This window comes from Apteryx mantelli, chromosome 3 (assembly GCF_036417845.1).
Source record: "Apteryx mantelli isolate bAptMan1 chromosome 3, bAptMan1.hap1, whole genome shotgun sequence".
Taxonomy (NCBI): Eukaryota; Metazoa; Chordata; class Aves; order Apterygiformes; family Apterygidae; genus Apteryx; species Apteryx mantelli.
In genome coordinates this window covers 96,124,528-96,148,791 of record NC_089980.1, presented here as the reverse complement: position 1 = coordinate 96,148,791, position 24,264 = coordinate 96,124,528, and the positions used below count along the sequence as shown (strand labels likewise).

The 24,264-nt window shown below is 37.0% G+C and overlaps 1 protein-coding gene across 4 annotated transcripts in view; it reads right to left on the bottom strand.

The window, feature by feature from the left end:
- Positions 1–24,264, bottom strand: part of EPHA7 (EPH receptor A7) — a 162,650-nt gene that overhangs the window by 7,804 nt on the left and 130,582 nt on the right. For 2 of the 4 annotated variants that reach the window (XM_013948853.2, XM_013948854.2), the window contains exons 11-17: positions 20,886–21,071; positions 20,259–20,320; positions 19,066–19,275; positions 17,836–17,985; positions 12,978–13,171; positions 11,708–11,863; positions 8,437–10,533 (exon numbers count right to left, since the gene is read on the bottom strand). In XM_013948853.2, coding sequence (XP_013804307.1) covers positions 10,419–10,533; positions 11,708–11,863; positions 12,978–13,171; positions 17,836–17,985; positions 19,066–19,275; positions 20,259–20,320; positions 20,886–21,071 — 1,073 coding nt within the window. In that variant the 3' untranslated portion in view covers positions 8,437–10,418. Of the gene's footprint in view, positions 1–8,436; positions 10,534–11,707; positions 11,864–12,977; positions 13,172–17,835; positions 17,986–19,065; positions 19,276–20,258; positions 20,321–20,885; positions 21,072–24,264 lie in introns of those variants that run through there. The other 2 variants (XM_013948856.2, XM_013948857.2) reach the window with 2 other exon arrangements.

The window sequence follows — 24,264 nt, the reverse complement described above, 5'->3', positions numbered from 1 at the left end:
TACTCAACCTCTTCCATGAAAATACTCCATTTTGCTTAGAACATAAGGCTCCTCGTTCCCAGACAAGTGACTTAAATATCAATTTTAGAGTCAGAAGAGGCAATTTTTGGCAAGGGAATAGTGTTTCAGGAAAGTAAAAGGCTGTATTGGTGTAGAGTGCAGGAAGAAGTTTTGGACATAAAATCCCATGGGGGCATACTGCCCGGTCTAATAAACCTTTCCCAGGCAGTGGCTCCTACTCAAAGGATTTGGTAATACATGCATTACTGCAGGGTCTCTCCCTTTCCCACACAGAGGTTAAAAGTGGCACGTTGGCCTTCTTGTACTACCTTCCCGTAACCCAAAACTGATGGGTCAGATGAACTCTTACCACCCCTTCCTCACCAAAGAAATGTGTCAATTTTCCATCTGTATCCCCAGAAAAGGAGTAGGTCATTCATCAAATCAAAAAATGTGAGCCTTCCTGGAAGCAGACTTGGAGGCAAAAGGATGGTGGATAGGTGTTGCATTTACATTAGCTGTGTATCTTGAACTGTGTGTAGCCATGATTCAGCTGTCAAAAATTATGAGGGGAGACAGACTTTCTGATATTTTGTTCTGGCATTTATACTAGGTGAGGAGAGAGAGGGAGTTCAGTACCAGCTGGACACCACCCCGTGAGATGTCTCCATAGTTTCAGGAAATGGCTTCTGCTCTTTCACACAGTATTCGTCTGCTCACTAGTGCTCACTGACCTTAACTAAATTCTTCAGAAAGGACTTCCATCACCAAAATGCCTTAAATATGAAAACAACAGAAACAGCAAAATAGAACTAAGGGTCTAGGCGCTACCAAATATAAAGTTCTGTTTAGCAAAAGTATGCTGAGATGGCTCAATGACAGACATGCTAATGCATAACTGTATGCTAAGATATGTGGTATCTGTTTTCCTATTATCTAAAGAGAAGCATTGTGAATTTGGATCTGGAAATTCAACCTTAAATATCTTGTAACTACTTGTAAAATGGGTATGAAACATATAATATCCGTTGTTCTAGGATTTTTAATTTAATTAACTTGACAACATCTGATGTAAAAAAAAAAAAAAAGATAAATTCAGCTTCACACAATCCTATTTCCTATTTTACAAGTACTCACTTGTAAAAGTAACTTACTTAACTACTTTGAAGACTTATTTTATAAAGACTTTTTACTAGTTTTACATAATTATTAAGATATTTCCCTATACTGAAAGCAGGCAGTATTTCTAGGGAATATCTTCAAGCTAAAAATGTAATTTTAGTATAAGCTAAAGGTTTTTTTTTTTTCAGCAAATAATTCAGAAACAGATAACACAGGAAATGCATTAGTTTCCATATGATTTTCTTTAATTCAGCTATATTCATCTCATAAAATCTGTAAGCCATAGATTTATAGTAAAAGGATGAGAAAAGACTTTTACCCATGCAATATGGGGAGTATAAAATCATAGAAGATAACTCTTTCCTCCCCTGCCTTGGAAAAGCCCCATCACCAGGTGTTTTGTTTTATGTTATTCAGCTCCCACTACACTTGGATTTTTCTACCCGTGAGTAGCTTTGGTTATTCTTTTAAACATACTCCATTAGTTCATATCATCAGTGCTGCTGGTCAATTCATTTGTAAGCCTGGCTGGTTCAGCTATTTCATAGAAAAGTGAGCTGGAAGGAGCTTAGCAGCAATACTCAGCAAGCAGCACTAAACACCAAGAGAAAGACGGGGCAGGGTACAGAGCACTTGCACACTCACAGAAATCCCAATGAATTGCCTAATGGGATTTATTGTCACTGTAGTACTAATTGTTTCTTCCTCATTGTCCTCTTCTACTTATCCTCCAGTAGAGCATGGGTGCTGCTAGGAAATAATGACTCATGTCTACTGGGGAGAAATGCAAGCAGAGGATACCACAAAATTTGTTTCCTCCTTATGGTGAGGGAAATATCCCTCAAAAGCTAGAGGCATCCCTGCACAAAGAAACAAATATGGAGACCTGGAAAGGGACTTTGGTGTTGTGATGCTCAAGTAACTACCACAGAAAGTCAGGTACTGTCTTGGGGGCTGGAATTAACACCTCCGTGTTAGGCAAGAAGTTTGATGGGGAAAGAAGCAGTTTAAGTCTGAATTTTGCAACAGGCGGCAAACAGGGTATCTGCGATACTTTTGCCATCAGTTAAGAAGAACCAAATAGGATTTGTCTTTTGCACAGGTTTAGCTAGTTTTAGGCATTGAGACAAATATTTCTCTTGAAAAGAGCACTACAAAGAAGTGCCTGAAAACTCAGCTCTCTTTTTCTTTTCTTCTCTTTTCTCTTTTTTCTTTTCTTTTCTTTTTTCTTTTTTCTTTTCTTTTTTCTTTTCTTCTTTTTTCTTTTTTTTCTTTTATTTTCTTTTTTCTTCTTTCTTTTTTCTTTTCTTTTTTTTCTTTCTTTTCTTTTCCTTTCTTTTCTTTCTTCTTTCTTCTTTCTTTTTTCTTTTTTCTTTTCTTTTTTTCCCTTTCCTTTCCTTTCCTTTCCTTTCCTTTCCTTTCCTTTCCTTCTCTTGGGAGTGGATTAGTTGGAGTGCGTAAGGAAGTTATTTAGTAAGGTGCAGCCTTTCTCTCCACAAGAGCAATCCAAGGACCACTTGTCCATTGTAGTGAAGACCAGAAATACTAAAACAAAATCTTCATCAGGCTGGCCAATTGCTTCCTGTAGGCATGTGGTCTGGATTTTTTGGCCCTTTTTTCACTTCCTTTCCAGCAGCCCATGGAAGTGCAAACACTAGCTACTAGGGAAGAAGACAACAGTTATATTTTGTGTGGCATAATGTAAGGGAGGACTTAAGGAGCTAGTTGAATAGAAGAGCCAGGAAGATTTGTGAGACCTGGGATGAAGTGGGCTGAAGGTGAGGGTCTTTCACCTCAAATGTCCTGAAAAGGAGAAATACAAAGATTGCCCCAAACCACCTGCTGCTCCCTCAGGTCCTCTCTCTTCTCAGCCTCTTCTTTCCAGCCCAGCGAGCCCCCTCATCCCAATCAATCCCATTCTCCCCTTTTATCTTCTGGACTCCAACTTAGTCTTCCAGTCATCCCAAAGGGAAACACCATTATTGCCACCACCAAAAATAAATGCATAAATGTGGAGAAGTCTTGGTCTAACCTGCTACAAAATTAATTTCTCATTTCTTTACCATATGGACTCATACATTTTGCATTCATGGTCTATTTTCAATGACAGTTACTGAAGATATCTTCTACCCAGAATGCACAATAGTTTGGTAGAGTGTTTTCTGGAGGTGTGAAAGCTGCAGACACAAACCTCTGAGGATGATGAAGATGATAAACCCATCTCTTTCACTTTCTGGACAAAACCCTAACCACCATTTAAAAATTGTCATTTCTGGGTGGCCTTCAAGAGGTACCTGAATGATTTTGCTAAGATCATTCCAAGTAAATTAGATTTCTCATGCAATTTACTATGTGCAACCTTGGTGGGAGAACACATTTAAATTACAACTATAACCTAAAAGAACACCCTGGAGAGAACTAATCTGAGATTGTTGCACTTTCTTATTCGCAAAATCAGGAAAAAAAAGAAAAAAGTCTTGCATTCTTGGCATAGGCTAGTTGGTCCCTGAGAAAAGGAAATTGAAGTATGTTTTCCAGCAACTGTCTTAAGAATGGGCATGTAGTCCTTCAGTAAACCAGTGAAAGTTAGCATGGTAAAACAGATTGAATAATAGTCAAGAAGTTGCCTGAGTAACATCTCTACAGACATGAAATGTGAAGAATCAGTGTATCTACAATCTTTCGTTTCTTCCTCAATTTGGCCTCTTCCAAGCGAAATGTGAATGCCTCAGTAAAACAAAAGGATAAACAGCCTTTGACTACAGTAGTCTCTCGATTTGCCCTCTCAGTGAGACTGCATCTCTGGAATAGGAAGTTAGTTTCTTAATGTATGAGATATACTCATGTATTTCATGGTAATTCTAAGGAAATAACCAGAAAATGTCATTAAGCTTGAGCAACCTTTTGATTCCTTCCCTTTTTTGGCAGAAGAGTGGAAGGCTTTAGTTATGCACTTGGGACTATACTTTATCCAGTTTATAACTGACCTGAAATAGCTCAGAGTTTTGGAACTCTTAACATCACTAGCATAGATCAGTCTTTGGGTGTAACTATGGATTAACCATTGTATGTGCTTTCCAGTATTAACCATATTATGATTCATTTGATGAACTCTAAGTTTTAGTTTTTCATTATTAGCATTAATTATTACTAGCAACACTGTTCCACAATTGGTTATTTGGTTCAGTTAAATACAGCAGCTTTGGCCCACAGATGAACAGATTTTTCTGTTCCTGATTTAGCTCTTCTGGCACTAGGAATAACGTCTTGTTTTGTCCAAGATTCATTTGGCTGGCTACATGAATTTCATATGGTTGTATCTCATCTTTTTCACAGTCTATCAAGACATCAACTATTTTTTGACTTGTGATTATTTCTTGGTCATTCTAATTACACATTAATTTCACCCAATAAGTATGGTATCAGTGCTGAAATCTGGTATTGTTACCCTAGTTTTAAAGAAAACTATTCTAGAACCCTCTGAGAGTAAATACCATCACAGTTCTTGTTTTATTTTCAGACTTTTAATGTAAAATTTTCCTTTCATGTCTCTTTCAAGTCTGCTTGAATGAGCTGTGAATTACCAGTTGCTTTCCCATCTGTCTCAATTTTGTCTCTTTGACAAATTCCAATCTGGCCTGAGGAAAAATCGGAGCACTGAAACCACTCCACATTAGATTATTAGGTATATTTTATTAACAATACCTCTTTACTTAAAAAAATCTTGATGTTCCTTAACTTCACTGCCAGCCTTTGGAATGCCTTGTGCAGCCCTACAACTTAGTCTTGCACATTCTAGGTGTCTTCACATCCCTCTTTTTCCAGTCCCTGTCATTTTCTGGCTTTTCATCAGGTGCAAAAGTTTCCTTTGCAAACCTTTCATAGTCTCACTGCACATAATCTACACGGTCACTACAGCATCCAAACTCCAGAGGATTCTTTTCACTTTCAAACTGCACAATCTTTACCCATCCTAAAGGTGCACTCACAGTTTCATAAGTGTTACAGACTCATTAGTTTGTCCCTCAGACTGTCCCAACAGGCTCTACACTAAAAGTGTGTGTTTATTGTCCTAACTTTAAAATCTTGCAGAACCAAATCCAGACGGGACGGGGGGGGGGGGGGGGAGGGGGGGGAACCTCCCTGCAAATGTAGCTTGCATTCTGTCTCTACTCAGTTATAAGAATATTGCAGATTTTATGCCTATGGTTTAATCTGTTATATGCTTCAGTAAGCATATATTTTTCAAAGTACTATATGGAATGTGTTACTAAAAAGGTGAACTCAGTCATGCTTTGGTTTTCACAACTCATTTGTTGGCTTAGGTTTTTCTTTCTTTGTTTTTGTGTGCCAACCCCCCCCCAAACCTTTTGTGTCCACCCGCTCCTCCCCCAACCTTGCTTCTACAGGAAATATAATTATAGACGACTGCCTATTCCTAAGTAAATGAAAGGCTGCACTATGCAAATAATAAAGATCCTTGTTTAAAAGTAAGTGTTGGCTAGGTTTGACAGCTGTTAAGGGAATAGTGGAGAAAATATCATCTGCTGCCCAGAGTTTCTGTTTTACTAGAAATTAGTTTGAAGATAAGCCATTTGAGTAGTTTTTTGAATCCAAAAGCTATCATCTATCTGCAAGTGCACTCCAAGTAAGTGGGGAAAAAAATTCTCCTATTTCTACGTATCAGCTAATTCCTTAGAAGTATGATCCTAACAGGTCCTAAACACACATAAATTCTATTGCTCTAGTTCCTCAGCAAACCATAGCTTCAACTGCCTGAAAATCCTTGAACCACCTGCTTCCAGAATTACTGTTAGGCAAGAATTTATATTGTACTTTTCTTTAACTGGGCTTGGCATTCTGTCTGGGAACTCTTCTGTTCTCTTCCATAGCACCCCAAATGACATTTGTTCAAAATCAAAGAAAAAAGTCCTGAACAAGTCATGAGCATATCAGTTTCTAACTGCATACCAGGTTTTAAGGAATTAAGCATTAGCTGTAAAATGTCACATATATTTTTAAAAGGTGAAATAACCCTTTTTTGGCTCAGCTGGCCTTCACTCCTCACATGCAGCCAGTGGGCTGCCTCATGTGATTACTTGGTAAAAGAATGTCAGCCAAACCTGCCATTGTGGCAGTGTGTCTCTGCATCACTTACAGTTATGGCTGGAGTGACAAAGTCATCTTTTTTCAGTTAGTAACTGAAAGTTGCAGAATTAAATCATTCTCAAAATTACTGTGTACGAATTATTTAGAAAGTTAAGGAAAAATTATTATTTTTTTTATTTCCACTACTAACCAATAAAGGTAAAAAAAAAAAAGCCAACAACAAAACCAAACCAAACCCCTTCATCCGCCACATAAAAGCAATAGTTCTTGTAACATTCAAAACAGTGGAAACTATTTACCGTGTATTACTATTAGCGTAGAAAAGCAAATTTAATTTAAAATAATTCAAACTCCCTCAGTGGATGCCAGATGACTCTAAATAAATATCAAAACCTCATTTTTAAATGGAGAATAATACAGACACAGCTTAGTGATGGAGAAGTTAAGGGCAACATTCAATTTTAGATATATTTAAGCATCTTTGCCTCCTGGAGATTTTTACGTGACAAGGCTTTAGATAAACATGGTTTTGCAAACAGCAACTATCATATCTGACCACATAACCTCTGGATTGAAGCAGTATGTCAACAAATATTTCAGATTATTTAAAATATTAAATAACTGTAATTTACTAGGCAGGTCTTTCTTGGAACAACCACAAAATTTATCAAGAATTAATACCCATATACAAAGAGCATTTAGATGATCTGTTACAAATCTCTGAAGAAAAAAAAAATCTCTCTGTGATAAAGCCCAGTTCAAATACATTCTGGCATATACTAGTGGAAGAACTGCCTTTCTATGACGCTTAGCTTGAAGGGGAAACTATGTAGCAGCCAAGGACATATAGGGTAGTAATCATCTCACCTAACTTTAACTATCTAAAAATTAGATGCCTAATTTAAGCTAATCATCCAGGATCCCTCTGCAGGCAATGAAGATAAGCACTCCCAGAGGGTGATTCATCCCGCTTGTCTTAGACATCTCTCTTTTAGATGCTTGCGGATGGACAAACTCAAGAAAGATCAACCTCATTCATAGCCTGAAATTCTGCACAGTTCCCAAGTTCAACAGAATTAAGTCAGAACTGAGCCCACTTGTTTCACCACTCAGCCTACAATTCTGCCTTCACCTCCACTTTTTCTTCTGCTCCTCCCATGAACACCAACTTTCTCTGTAACTTTTATTTTTCTTATGCTCATCTACCTTTTCCTGGAACTTGGGGAACTGCAACTGACATCAATATGTTGCTGCTTCACCAATTACAGATCCTTTTACATGCATGTGCTCTAAATTGCAGTAATGTTCTGAATAGATAGATATGACAGGAATATTGATATTGATTGTGCTTTCCCGGTCTACTCTACCACTTTCAAATGTGTACATATCTGTGGCAACATTAAGGCAGTCAAGGTATATAGATGAATGATAAAATACATTTACTATTCAAAGAAGATGGCTTAAATCAAATAAGGAAAAATAAGGAAGAAATAACATTAGGACCCTCACTTGTACATGTGTGAGCTTGAAGATAAGACACCACACATGCTTTGAGGTCTCTGTGCTTCAGAATATTGAATAAATCCTAAAGGTGAAGCATGGCCTCATGTATTTAGGGTTTGCGGGTTCTCAGCAATACCAGCATTGCTGCATTGCACCTTTAATCACCAAGCCCTTTGAAATAATAGCCAAGATTTGTAAGAAAGCTGGTGTCTGAACTTAGATGCCTAAATTCATAGTTAGGTGCCTAAAGAAACAGCAAAACTGACAAGCACCCTGCGCAGATGTTGGTCATGGTGACCCCGGTAGCGAGGCACTTAGCATATGTTATAACACAAAAAGCATATAACACAAAATGGATGCTTAGTAGTTAATGGTGGTCCAATGGCTACTTTCAGTGCCTTGGCTGAGTGCTTGTGTGCACTAATTTCAAAATTGGGCATGCAGTACGCTCTGCATTTTGCTTCTACAACATTTTTAAAAAATTAATTTTAATAGTTAAAAAAATCATCTTGAGCTGCATACATGAAAATAACTCCATTTCTACAGAATGACAATCTAATATGAAATAAGAATATTCACCTTTTCTCTTACTCTGCCCAAATCCAGGCAATAAATTAGGCTTCTCAGCATGACTGTAAAGTGCTGCGAATTGTATAAACAATCATATATGGACACTGAAAAATAACCCTTATGCACATTGCATTATAGTTCCAAAAATATATTTACAGTCTATTACAAAGATTACAAATGGAAGTGTCTATGTAACGGGATTATGCTAATTAAAAGCTTTTTACAGATTTTCTTCAACAAAGGCAGGGGGACAAAAATTAGTATAACCAAACTGATTTTTCTAATGAAACAAATAAATAAAAATGTCAAATATAACACTGTACAATGATCTAAAAAGGGGAGAAATAAGAAGGGGAAAAATGATGCCTTTAAGTTTTTGATAACTATCTTTGGTCCTAAATGTGGGAAAACACATTATGTAGCACTGAATATACATGTTCGTTTGTGACGCTCTGCAAGTAAAATAGAAAAATATAGTGCATTTTCAATGTATTCAGAGCTCACCACACATAAATGTGTGTACAAAACAAGACAGTATAAATAAAATTTACAAGTTTTACAAAGGAACATTTACAGGGTTTTCTTTTGTTTTTGTTTTTTTTGTGTGGATGCCCACATTATCAAACAAGACCAATTTATGACTGATCCCTGGGATCTTTCTCTATCAAAATCAATAGAAGCAGCCCAATTCTCTTTGGAAGTACAGCATTTGGTTGCTGGGGTAGTTCACAATTTTCAGAATTTTTTAAAGCATTTCTCTGTGGTTCATATACATTCCTGCAATATCTGTAAAGACACACTTTGTTATTGCTTATGGTAATTAAATATTTTAGTCAAACAAAATACATATATAAATAAAAATGGTGTAAAAAAGTACTTCATTGAGCACGTTTGCATCTGTGTTCCTGATGACTGTGTGTGTGTCTGTGTGAACATGCACACGCATGTTTGTTCAGAGCAGCAAAAGCTAGTAAAAAACATGAAAATTTTGAACTGCCCCTCGTCTCATGCTCTACAGTTCTATTATAAAATCTACATCCTTAGTCTCACAGCTGGACTGCATTCAACTTAAACTCATATAAAATATATGCCAGCTATTTCTCTCAGATTTGCTAATGCAGAGTATTGAAAACAATGTGATGTGCTCAGATTAAATGGTTCGGTAACACTGGAGAACTGCACCCATGTTCTGAGACACTTCTACAATCACTTGTCCATTCAATGCAGTGCCTCAGCAGGTTTACAGTTTCTTAGAATATGTCTCACTTTAACTCTAGTCCATTAAAATCATCTCGCAAACAATTTGCTAAAAGTGCCTAGAACTACATAGGGGTCATTATTGCTTTTCCTTTTTTTTATTTTTTTTTTGTCTTTTATTTTCTTTTAAAAGATAGTATATGTGTAACCTTAAAAAATTCTTTATAAAATATCAGAGCTCTTGGCAACTTGCATTTTCCTGACTCCCTGCCAATTAGCTAGCCATGTCAATATGGTACTGATTTAACAAAAGAAAATGGTACAAAAGGATACCAATGTTCGGACAGATATACATTGCTTGGTCATGCTTTTTAAATTTCTAGGAACTCAAATAATCCTTCAGAGGTACCCAGTGTAGTAATGTGTCATAGAATTAGCACTAAAAAGGTCCAAGGATATAAACATCATACTAAAAGAAAGTCTTTATGAAGAATAAACACAAATGATTAAAAAAAGGTTCAGAAATCACAGATTTAAGGAAAATATTTTGTTGAATTTAACAATAATATCATGATTTTATCTGACAAATATATTCTTTTTTAAATTTTTATGTACATTTAAAAAGTCTATTAGATAAAAAGGAGGTTAGAGAGCTCAAGGTGTTTGTATGTTTATTCAGGTAGTACTTTGTTTATTGTCACTGCTGTTTTCCTTGCCACCACTGGTGGATCCTAATTCCCTTTTCATAAATTCTGGTGGCACTTAGGAGTTCAAGTCTGTAGGTGCTTCTTGTAGCTCTTCTATTCACTGCAGGAAGGACCCAGGAAATCAAGTGTCTTCTAGCAGCACTTCATATATACTGAAGGCCAGTGCTGTTCTCTCAGTCTGTCACCTCCCTCATAAGGGAGAAATGTCTATCACACTTGGATGCCAGTGCCGTGTAAATGTAGCATTTGTGCTCTCATAGTCTGAATGCTGCTCATGATTTTCTTTTGATGACCAACCAACGTGATCCCTAAACTCATCACATCCCTGGGGAAGATAAATGCGTACATTGTTAATTTTTCAACTTAGATTGCTTTTGTACGGTATTCAACTGTGACTTAAAGCTACATAGTGGTCTGGGCTACAGGTTTCTAACATTGATACTGAAACCTCAGCTCAGCACTGTGAAGTTCATATCAGCCCTGTTGAACTTCTCAGTGAGGAGTGTAAATACAAGGCATATGCCATGTCATTACACTGCATGTGTCTCCACATTTGAGAATGAGGTATGTTTTGCACTAAGATAATCTTTTCCTGTAGTTTTTGAGGATACTCAAAGCAAAAAAAAATCTCTCTTGTAAAATACTTGGAAGGCTTTCAGGATAAAATTATGTATAAATACAAGATTTTGGGGATCGTAGTCTGCTTCCTAAAGAGATGCCTAGAGAAACTCTTTGCATATTGACCCATACCCATCATGCAACTGAAAGAAGGCCAGCTGTCTCAATTCCATCGCTACTAGTGCTACCAAACTACTAGAAGTTGTGGGGTATGGTGATGGTTCTCTGCTATAGACAGAGAGCCCCAGTGATATCATGCGGATAAGAGTGGGGTTGCAAACTTGAGTGTATTGTTTCAGATTTGTTTAGAAAAATACTGCTCTGTAGGAGGAATTACAAGTGTTTGGTAGCTATCAGGATAAGAACACAGTGCCAAGAAGACCCGTTTAAGTTGGCAGTACCAATACAGGCCATGCTTGCTTTTAGGAAATTGCTTTGCCCCTGTAGACTTTTATCCTGATGTAATTGCTTTGCCCCTATAGACTTTTATCCCGTCATTTCTTGCATGACATAGCCCCAACCAATTAGAAGAAAATTCCACATCTTCCTAGTATGTGTCTGGAAAAGGCATCAACTGGGTAGTGGAGGCAAAGTAGGTATTTTCCTATACTTTTAAATGGGCCACATTCTCTCTCAAATTCTAGCCCCTTCATATTATTTCCATTGACCAAAAGCAAGGAAAAAAGTAACACCACACGTAGGCGGCAGAGTATTTGTCCTTTTATGGGATGCTGAATATAACATTGTCAGCTGCTAAACCAGCTGGTTTAACCCTAAGTACCATCCTTGTACTCAGGGTAAAGTTTTAGTGTTGAACATTGTGTATTTTTTTATCTAGAAGTTCCCTATATGCAAGTTAAACATGCCCAGTACTAACTTACTCAATAGTCATCCTGGCAACTGATTCAAGAGAGTTGTAGCCTGCTGCTGTGAAATTATCCTTATATCTTTCCATCTTAATAGCTTGTAACCATTCGCCTACGGAGCAGAAAGTGGTAAAATCTGGAGTGTTCTGGTCCAGAAGAGGGCTAATTGGTCTATGGAGAAGGAAAAAGGAAAGTAAGTTGTTTCCAAAGAGAGCAAAACATCAGGGAGTATTTAGCAAGGTCAGAGTCAAATAAGTTTGGGGTATTAAAATACTTCAGGAGAAGAAAGTAATAGGCCTTTATACACAGTTTAATGTATTCTGTGAATAGCTCTGACTATTCTGTAGCTCACAATATGTATTTCCTAAGCTTATTCATGTAAAAGATGAAAGGTCACAGTGAGCAATATCAGCCTACTAGACTATTGTTACCAACAGAAAATCAGTCTTATTACCTATCATGACAGCAGCTGCAGCTGAAGTTGTTGAATAAAATAAAGATACTATTCTTTTAAGCATTTTAGAAAATATAATTGCAGTCATTTCTGTTATTCAACTGGATTAGACAAAACAAGGACAAGGGAAGAGCAGAGACACAAAGTAAGTTTTTTAAGGTCACACAGCAAATCAGTCAGGAGCAGAACTGGGAGCAGAACACAAACCACTTGATTCCCTAGTGCAGTGATCTAGCTAGTGGATCAAAAGATTACCATGATTAAATAATTCACCTAAATTATATGAAGAAACCATTAAATGCTACACCATGAAATACAACGAGATGCAATCACTGGAAGAAATTAAAGCCAGAATACTAAAGGTAAAAATCTAGAGTTTACAGTGTAGCAGTGTTAAAGTACCTTGGCCAGGCATGAGTAATATTAACTACTGTTTCTACTCTGCAATTCCTAGGGCAAGGAATGCATCATACAAAACTAAAATAAATGATGATCCATGCCATCAAGTCTTTACAATTTTAAGAAGCAAGAAAACAAAGACTGCTGGTGGTGAGAGTACAGAGTGATGAGCAGGCAGTGGTTTACCGAGAAGCGTGCTAGGTCCATGATATTTGCTTCCTTTATTTTGGTTGTTTTTAACAAAGTCCTTTTTGGTTTTGTTTAGCATGATACAAAGAAAGGGCAAATGAGGGAAGGGAAGAACAAGAAATAGGAGGAAGGAAGAACTGAGAGACACATGGAAAAGTGTGAACTGGAATCAGCAACCAACCAAAACATCCAGAACCAAGCCACACTCACTGTCATATAAACACTTACTAAAGTTTTTCTTACCTGCTACAGGTTCCCAGTGGGGTTTTCAAGCTGTTTGGGTTCCTAATCATTTTGTCCAGAATACCAACTATCTGCTCAAACTTTGGCCTTTCACCACGTTCCTTCTGCCAACAATCTAGCATCAGCTGGTGTAGTCCCGCTGGGCAATCCATGGGTGCTGGCAAACGATAGCCTTCTTCGATTGCTTTTATAACCTAGTAGCCAACATAATTAATCATTTTTCATCAAGGGAGCAATATTTAAGGAATGCATATTTCTAAGCAGCTCAAGAAACATAATACACTGGAATTTGCCATCAAAGTGTTGCAAAAATATGAGTCTGTTGTTTTGACACTAGCCCTCATGTTTTCTAATAGCACCCCTGATTTTATCTTTGGGCTTATTAAACATATTGTGCTCTATGTCAATAACATAGCTATATTACCTAGTCAAATGAACATCAGGGAGCAACAATTAAATTCACCAAGGGTGCAACAGATAGATTGATAAACGGAGTTATTTCAGAAAGTGTTATTTCTCACCCCAAGGCTTTTATGAGAGAGTGTGTGGTAGAAGCAACTGATTTGTAAATGGATAGGGATCTATGCATGCACATATAAAATCCAAAAAGCCTGAAGATATAAAAGTGTCTCAGAAAAATATTTAGGGGACAGAAATTGTTAGGAAAAAAGTTGTATTCTATGTCTAGCCATGTTACATTAGCGATAACATAGCGCAAACTTGTCATGTGCGTGAGGAAGGCCTGGTTGAATGGTGTTTTAATATATCATCTAAACAGAAGGTTAGATTTAATAAGAGATGCTGCCAGGTGATGATATGATCGAAAGAGAGCATAAGCGTCTGAACCAAAAATTACACTCACTCGTGGACTTCCTTAGCCATATCCATTTGGATTTAAGTGAAAAATAGAAATGGCTAAAGTAAAATCACAGGAAACTGCTGTAAACCTTGAGGGCAGGATAAGAAAGCACATCATGAACCAACGCAGATAAGAAAAGCTGGTGAAAAAGGGCTAAAACACTGTTCATGAGGGATTTCAAGTATACTGACATTGACTGACATAACAGTGTTAGAATTGCTAAGGAAGGGTGCTTGTTCCTGAAGGTGCATAGAATTGTTTTCTCTCTGTTTGTACAGAAAGCAAGATCAGAAGCTGTTTTGGGCTTAGCCCTAGGAAATATATTTGGTATGATAAATAAAGTTGGTGAATATCCAGGGTTTAGTGAAAATAACAACTTCAGATATAAAATATTCCATAGGTTGTGTGACAAAAGTGCAAAAGCAGTGAACTGCAAAGTGAAGAGAACTGCGAAGAATACAAAATGACCTTCGAAAAGCTGGCTGAAGAAATCCATGATTGTATCAAAACCTCCCGCAGAAATAAAGTTTTGTGAAAAGAGGAAGCAAGGAAGCATAGCCCAGGGGCAGGGAACTTATTCCAGGTTTGTGTCACAGAATATCAGTCTGACCTCAGAAAGTTGCCTCATCTTTCTGGAACTCAGTTTTCTATCTGTACATTTAGAATTACAGTACTTTACAACACAAAAATGATGGAAAAATACTCAGTTCCTGCACTAGTATCAACACCTTGAACAATGAGTGTGGTGACCTTTTAGAGACAGTAAAGTTGTCTGTCAGATGGAGTGGGGAGAGATGGTGGCTACAGAAGAACAGGGAATTTGGAAGAACAAACCTATGTGTGAGAGAAAACGTCAAAAGTAAAATGCAAGATCTTTTCAAGTAGTATTAAGAGGGAAAAAAAAAACAAAAATCACACTTAAAAGTAGCAGTGGATAAAAGTGAAGAATATGCTACAGTTTGTATAGAAAAATTGATGTGCTTTGGAAAATAGATCCAGAAACTTCTGCTGGAAGTTAATCTAAAAAAAAAGACAGTATTAAACCCATCATTGCATACTACATATGACCGATTACAAGTGAAGCAGTTGCTTAACAGGTCAGTATCTCAAAGACAGCCAATGAAGAATGAAAAAGTATTTCAGACACCACCAACAGCAACACATCACCAAATTACTCCAGGGACTTAGAACTGATAAACTGTCTAGACAAGGCTATAGTTAAGAGTGTAAGAGACAGTGAAAACAGAAATGAGAGGATCATGAACAGGACTTTTCTGTGTTCCCTATGTTCTGGAGAGAAACCTGAAGAAGGGTAGGAATTAAGGTAATGGTATTATTTTTAAGGGCCCTGGGGATACTATAGAATCAGCTTCTGTGATGTATATTCTGAGCAAAACAAATACGAAGGATGAAATTGGGAAATGTAAAAGGAATTAGCTACAGCGTGAATGGCTGGCAATATCCAAAACACTGGAAAAAAAGAAAAAATACTAAACATTAATAAGTGAAGTTTCTTTTTTTTTTCAAGTTCCTACAAAACTTGGGCATTGATGGATACTACCAGTGTCTACTATGCTAAGGAAGGGGGAGAAAAGTTAAAAATTCAGTGTTCAGAGATAACGTGTGAAAAATTTTTTCAGAGGGATGCATGAAAATATTTTTTAATAAACAAAACTACAGATAGAACACAGCTGGAGTTCTTACTAATAGAATTGATTTATTTTACATATGCCACAATTCTTCAAATTGCCAAATTGCCAAAATTCTTCAAATTCTGTTTTTGCCACAAAAAGACAAAAAGGAAACACTGTTTACTTGAGAGTCATGCATGCTTCTCCCATAATTAAGCTATCTGAGGATGTAAAGGAGGTTAGAAGAGGGCCAGGTCTGCTCACTGTATGTATTGGTTGCCAACAAAGAACAAAGAAGTAATAAAAAAGGGTAAGTGGGCAATGTAATGTTTTGTTTGCTGTATCACATTGCTTCTGGGTATGTAATAATAATAATTACTGCTAATAATAATAACAATAAAAATAAATCCAGGAGTCCAGCAAAGAAAAATCATATGAGCCTAAGCTCTTACCCTTTTCCGAAAACTAATCCACCTCAGCACTAGGGTCAGTAATCAAATGAGAGCTCGAATTAGCAAATACAAGAACTTTAAAAGAGCCATAGGGTTAAGTGCAGCGGTTTGAATGTTCCTGTTATCAGCAAGGATTAAGCAACTGGATGCTCAGTGCTCAGAGAAGTTAGGGTGGTTTTGTTTCAGCCCACCTCTGTGGGAGAGCTTGCGGGATGAGTGCTCTTTTGGCACGCCCCAACCAATGCAACTGTTAAAAGGAGGCCTTTTGCTTAAAGAGAGATGATTGTGTTACAATGTAATTTTGTATCCTTTATCTATAAAAATATAAAGGAAGAACAGCCATATAAAAGAAGAGGGGGAGGGATTAAAGAAATGTCATTCTAAACTGCAAACAGAGAGACATATTTTTTGGAAGAGCCGATCTAGTACATGATATACCATCTATAGTCCATCTATACCCACATCCACATTTAGCAAAATGATGCACTTAAGATATATAAACTGCCTCAGTGTGTATGAAAAATTAGAAGAGACACATTTAGCATTTCTGCTTCCAGTTAATTACTCCTATTGATCATTGCAGAGGAGAATAAATAACTAATCATAAGCTGACTGCAAATTTCTGCCTAATATATTGGTCCGTGGGGTTGGTTTCAGGACATGTGTACATTTTGGAAGGTATATTTCAGGACACACTTGCATATCACAGCATATAAGAATATTTTAAATTATTTTACCAAGCAATTGATACATCTTTCATCAATGCAATATTTAAGACTATAATGTAAAATGCTAAAAATAGATGAAACAGCAAGAAGTTGCAATTAGTTATTTTATGAAAAAAGTTAATTCATGTGCTTTACTTGCTATTTTCAATAGAGAGGAAATGCTTTTCAAAATCTAACAAGAATCATGAAGATACTGGAATTTCCCCCCATTTAAAAATTTTTTTCCTTATTGTTCCTTGAAAGATAGGTAAGGTTTGCCTTTGAGGCCTCTTATATTCCTGTCAGACTTCTTTTATGTTTGAATCTAGTACAGAAGGAAGGTGTCAAAAGAAATGAAACTCTACTGGGTGTCCAGGGAATGTAAATATTTCTCTTTCTCTGCCCCAAGGACTTGTTTGCCCATATTTTGACAGTCCATGAAATCTTTGACACTGAGACCTGTCAAATATAAACAACTTTGCACTGTGCCAAACTGACTCATCATTTACACTTTTATCTTTTTTTTTTAACTTTGATGTCGATCATTCAATCAAAAAACAAACAAACAAACAAAAACCTCAGGCCCCCAACCCGAGGAACTTTAAACGAGAATCTTTCTGACATCTTTCTCACCTGCATAGCTTTTTCCTATACACATTCTATATTAAAAGATACTCTTGTCGGAAATCAAGATTAACACCCATCTGTTCCATCACTGATGACCTGTTGCTCTAGGTCATATTTTATGCAAACAAGGATATTGTTAAATCAGCATAATTAACTTGAAAAAGCCAAGGTAGGTCATTAACTGCCACTCAGACTTTCAACAACTTTTTTCAACTGACTAATCATTGCTCTGAGGTCAGGAACCTCAGAAATATATATTTTTTTAATTGAAAAAACTTAATTCCTTGTATGTTTAAGTATAATAAAATAAAAAGCACATATTACTATTTTTGAAGATCCAGTTTTACTTTATGCTCATGACAGAAACCTGCAACATCCACATGGCAGAATAATGATTTAGAGATTTAGGTGAAAAGTGAAATCTCTGTAATTTTTTACTTTGTGAGAACCATATAGTATTTTGATAAATCTTATTCTTAAAACAATATTTTGTACATGTATAGTGAAACATAAGTGTATGCATTTACAGATGTGTAGTTCTTAGGGTTTTTTTAATACACAAACAGACAAAGTATAACCTACATCTTGATTTGACATGTCCCAGTAAGGCCGTTCTCCGTAAGACATTACTTCCCACATAACTATTCCATAACTCCATACGTCACTGGCTGATGTAAATTTGCGATACTGGATGGCTTCTGGAGCTGTCCATCTCACCGGAATTTTTCCACCCTGTTTAAAAAAAAAAAAAAAGTATTCTTTTTTCCCCACAAAATTTCCATGGCATTTTCCTTAGAGTATATTTATAATTATTTCCATCAACATAGAAACCAGCACTTGTATCATTTACTATAGTTGACTAATTGTAGAATTTCAAAGGATTCTAAGGAAGTTTAGGCTCTTAAACACTTGGACTGTAGAAACTTAGACACCTGCCTAAGATAAGTTGGATGCATTTCTCTCTGGATATGCTTCACTCTCCATAGATTTTGAGGACTGCTTAGATGTCTAATTTAGAGTAGACACTTGACTCTTGCCTGGCTGAAATTAGGTGAGGGGAATCTCATCCTTTGCATATAAATCCCATTGAGTCGTCATACAGCTCCTCCATAATCTCACTTTGACATCTTAAAACTAGGACCCCACTTGGAGCCCCCTCACAGGAGTGACAGCCGTGAACGCCAGTGCAGTTTCCTGGATCCCTGCGCCTGTCAGGACAGATTCCAGGGTCCCTCCTTCCCTCGGCATGAGAAAATAGGTACAGCAGGGCCCGAAGGGTGGGAAAGCAGAGCTGGCTCAGCAAAAGAATAGAGAGCACAGTGTGCCCAATGAATGGTTATTTTAAAAAAGGGTCCCACCCAAATCAAGGGAAAATACAGCAGTTGAGATCTGTCATAGCCTAGCCTCCAGCTAGTCAACTTTTTGGTGAGATAAAATTTAGTTTGAAAAATAGTAATACCCTACAAATATTTTAATTGACTCCTATTAGGTGAGATGATTCACATTTTTATGGATAAGACTTCCGTATTTGTTCAAATAGAAGATCACAAAGAAAAGAATAATGAGGATACTGTGCAAATAATGAGGATGCTATGCTGTGCAAACTTTTTAGAACTTTACCAGATAAAAAATTATGCTCTTACAAAAATATCAAACTGTATTGAGCCAGTTTTCTGCAGAGACTCTTTTCCTTTTAACTGCTTAGCATTTCTCAAGTAATTAATGTGTTTCTTTTATCTGTGTTCTCCAGAAGATATGCTTCTTCTTAATAGTGACATCTCAAAACCATTCTAAAATATCAATTTCTCTTACGGTAGTAGTGTAGACGGCCTCCGGATCATCTTCTATAACTCTGGAAAGGCCAAAGTCTGACACTTTACATACAAGGTTGCTGTTGACAAGAATATTGCGTGCTGCAAGATCCCTGTGTACATATCCCATATCGGCCAAATATCTCATTCCAGCAGCAATTCCTCTCAACATTCCCACCAGCTGAATGACTGTAAATTGTCCATCATGTTTCTGGAGGGAAGAAAGGAGAAGCAATTCTTGTTAGTATAGCTGAGAAGAGAAATAAAAATTAGTTTCACAACTTTAGCTTTCTAGTTATTTACTACCTATGTGGCAATTCATCCTGGGGCAGTGAAACTCACTTCAAACACGGTTTTATTTGTTTCAGACATAAAACAGTACATCCAGTTAAGAAATGTATCAGTAGCTAATGTACTGGAAGAGAACTTGCTAACCGCTATAAAATTCTGGTTAATTCACGGTAAGTCTAAGAGAGTTTATCTATGTACCCCTCTTCACCTCTTAAAATAATCATATGCATCTAGAAAATGAGGACTACCTCCTTTTGGAATCCTAACTACTGATAATTTTATTCATATCTTGTCTTTATCAAATATAATCTTTCTGCTCTCTATGCAGGCTTTACAAGTCATTTTACATTTTCATTCTTGCACGCACAGTAAAGAGATTGCTGAGCAGTTCAGAACACGCACTCAACAAATGCTAAATTGTTGTGAACTTGTGTTTCTTTTTCCTCTGTTCTTCTCTGCAACATTCCTCTGTTTTTCTCTGAAAAATCATTTAGGGATTCTTGGGTAGTGATTTTCACCATGCTGGAAAAAAAAAATACTACTCCAAAAAGGCAGAAGGTAGGGCTTCAGGTATCACTAGTGAAAACCCATCATTTCTATACTACATTAAATTACTTAAATCCTTAGACTGCTTTAGTGTGATCCTGTCAGGTCTTATGAGTTCTGATCTAATTTTGCTGAAATAATTTAGAGATTTGATAGTATTTGTCAAGTTCCATCTCAGCCTGAAAAGCACTTTTATTATGTTAATAGCATGTGTGTGTGTATATACATGCACATATATATATAAACAAATTTTAAGTTATATATTTTATTTATTTATAAATATATGTACACACACACAAGCATATAAAATCACTTTTAAAAGAATATGTTTTTATATATATTTGTTTTGGTACTCACCCTAAGAAATGCATCAAGGGCCCCATTCTCCATGTATTCTATTACAATCATGACTGGCTTCCCTAAAAGAAAAGAAGGTGCATTTCACTTGAGAAACTATAACGTAAATGGAGTGCCTTTTTTTGATAAAACATATGTTATTCCTTTGAAGGGCTGAATTGTTGAGACATGAGCATTTCTGAAGCCTCCAGCACTGTTACTGAGCTCTAATAAGTTCTTAAATGTCTGCATGGAACATGCTCATGATTCAGAAAATTAAACCATACAAATCAAAATGTCAGTGTGTTCTCCTGACTACTGCTGTGTGAACAGGACTCTGGAATAATGACACTTCAGATAATATGAAAGGACATAAGAAACCTTATCTCCCTGCATGGTCTTTGAGGCTAAATGAAACTAGAAAAAATAATATATTTTAAAGTACTTCTTCTTTTAATCATGCATGCATCTTAATTTTTTCCTCAGATTGTAGCATAAAGTAAGTATTGTTTTAGTTAGTTACGCATCAGGAGAAAATCCATTAAGAGTGTGCAGCCTGTTTATAATTTGAATCTTTGACCGTGGATAAACTAAAGTAATTTCTGCCATTAGGTTATTATTTGACTGACGGATCAAGCCCCTGCTTACCTCTGGTAACAACCCCTTCTAAGTGAACAACGTTGGGGTGGTCAAACTGTCCCATGATGCTTGCTTCACACAGGAAATCTCTCCTTTGCTTTTCAGTGTAGCCAACTTTCAGAGTTTTTATGGCCACTGCAACATCTCTCTTGCCGGGAAGCTTTAGACGCCCACTGCACACTTCACCAAACTCTCCTAAAACGAAGTAGAACAACACTGAATTACACTGACTATAATATCACTACCCTTTCAGGCCTTGATTCAACCAACTGCCTATGTATGTGTTTAAATTTAACAGATTAATGTTTGTATTTGAAATGGATTACTTAAGAACACAAAGACAGACACCTGCTTTAAGTGATTTGCTGACTGGGTACCTTACGGAGTAAACACTTCATGTTTAAACAATCTATAGGACTATTATTTGAATCTTGGTAAAAGATTTGTTAGTTATTTGTCATATTTGTCATATTTTCTTTCAAAAGTAGAAAATAAAAATGAAGTGGCTTTCGTAAGAAAATACTATTACAGAAAAACTAATACCATTTCTAAGTGAAAATGTCATTGTGTTCTACATGGTTTCCTTGCTGTCTTTAGCTCCATGTTTTCATTTTTTTTTCTTACAAAAGGCACCTCTTTTAAAGCTGCTTTTAATTTAACACTGTTATGGTGTTAAATGAAGCACTACATTACTAACTTCAAGCAGGATAATTTATTTTGCAGATTATAAAATGAAAGGTGTGACTTATAATAATTTTGTTAAATTAAACAAACATAAGCAAATGCTGGGATTTTATCTAAGGCTTCCAAATGAATGGACAATAGGAACCTGGAGAAGAAGGTGAAGAAAAATAGCCAAATAACCAGCAAGAATACCAAAAAAGCCTCAACAATGCTAATTTGGGAGAGAAGTAAGCGGACTCCATCAGACAGAAAAGAGCAAGGAAGAATATGAGATGTGGGTCTGAATGGTTATATCTCACTGTTATTGTGTTTAAGATGGTAAAAGATTTAAGGACTGTCCCTTGCCTCACAGTAGTGTCAGAAGAGAGAAAGAAAGACCCCTAATCTGTAGCCAGGAAGAAAAATCTCTTGGGATATACAGAAGAATGAGGTAGTGACATATTTTACACTGATAAAAGGGGACTATATATTCAAAAAGAGAAAGACTCACCACAGAATATTTAATAGTCTGGTACCTGGCAAATTCATCAGAAGTACAGAAAATATAGGGTCACATCTCCTCCAAATAAAATCAAGGGGGAGTCTGAAAATTTATCTCATCTCCTGCATACCTGCAGAGTGCCTTAACACTAAGCTAATTGAGTATACACAGGTATGCAGACACACCTACATCCAAGACTTGTTTTAGGATGAGTGCTGGAAAAAAATGATTAAGTTAGGAAAGACTGACATAGACTATTTGATTAGAGAATCCCCTTGGGATATAGCCTGAGGTCCTGAGAAACCTGGTGGGATCAGGACTTAAGTGAACATATGCACTGGGAAGAGAGTCTAGCTGGCAATAGAGAGAGAATGAAGCCTAGAAAAGGCTTAAGGGCCCAAACAGGCAGGCAGATGTTAAAGTGTCCTGATGGATGAGTTCTGAGAAATCTTGTTTAAGACACCATCACCGCTCCAAGACTACTGTTTTACTGTTACACCTGACAGCAGGGTTCAGAGACGGAAGAAAGCACTGCCTGCCCTCAGCTTCTTAGATCACACTTCCTCCAGCCCAGAACAAAAAATTAAATAACTTTCAAGAGTAGAATTTTGGCCAGATCTTAATATTTCCTTCTGACTTGTTTGGGCAAATCCTCACTCAGCCTGGTAGATTTTATGAATCTCGTAGGAGATGAGTGCACACACAGTCGAATTCCTCTCCCTCATTCTAAGCTAGCAGAGTAAAAGTCAGCTCCAACTGCCTCCATATACTGCTGCTAACACTGTGTTTTACCTGAACTAACCAGCCACATGGAGGAAATTGTTTCTGTCTGCGCAGGGGTGGCACTAGGCTATGTTATCTTCAGACACTGGAGATACAGTCTGATCATCTAACTGGTGGTTAAGAATTGCACAAGGTGGGGGCATACATAACAATTAGCCACTGCTTATGCCCTTCTGTGGAGTTAGTCCAGGGTGCACAAGATAATAGCTTGGTAGTTTAACCTTCCTCCTGCACTTCATTAGCAATATGGATAACTATTAATGAATTCACCACTCACATCACTCACAGTCCCTAGCCACCAGAACTGACTAAAGGATAACAATTTTCTTTTGCAAATCTTCCAAAATTGTTTTTATTCCACAGTGAAAACAAGACGTGAGTATGTGCATGTGTGTGTGTGAGTATGATACTTCAGAGCCAGGTAATTAGGGTTCTTGGCAAGGAAGACACAAAGGCTTAACTCCTTTCCAGCTCTCTACAGTTTGATTTTGATTTATTTCCAAAAGCAGATCACTCACACTCAGGCAAAGCAGAAACTTGAATGTGTATGTCATACATTTCAGGCCAGGATGCTAGCCACTGAGCTACAGAATATGTGTCTTTTACTCCCAGCAAAATAGCATCTTTAGATGAAATGATGCCCAAAGAGGATACAGAAAATATGACAACAAGAGCAGGAGCACTGCACAGCCACAGAGCCACTAACTCAGCATGTCCACAAGGAAGAGGCTGAAACCAAGGGTCTGTGATGTGAGCAAGGGTTCAACATAGTGGACACCAAATTTTGTACCTGACAGGTGGCATCAGCAGGATGTCAATGAAAATGTTAGCAAGGAAAGCACACATCTAGCGTGCAAACTGAGCACAAGCATACCTGCACCTTGCTTGTCTGAGAGAGACATAGCACTACTCAAAAGTTGATGTGGCCAGCATTGTTGAGGCATATTGAGACTCTGCTAAGTGGCTTTTCCGGTGCTGTCACTAGTAAAAATTCTACATTCTTCTTCAGTGTATGTGGTTCAGCTGCTTCCTTCAGTCTTCTACATTCTGTTGTATCTGGACTACCTTTCATTTCACTCTTCCTGGCTATCTACATCCACAGGTTAAAGCCATAGCTAAACCCAATACACAGTATGCTTTCACCATAGTAGTGATGTACTTCTAATTAACTTTCTTCAGAATGTCTGCTGACACACTTTAGTTTTCTGCTACTGTTATACTCATGAAAATCCAGAATAAATTCAGCTGCAGTCTACAAAATTAATATGCTGGATTTACTCTGTCATAACAGAGAGAATAGTTGTGTCTTAAGCTGTATCCTCTTTGCAACTGAAGTGTTTTCAGCATTTTCCTCAATGCATAGGCAAAGTCCAACTGAATATATCTTTGTGCTCTGAACTGTTGCTGTGCTGATAGTTTTTCAATTCAAAGCAAAGACAA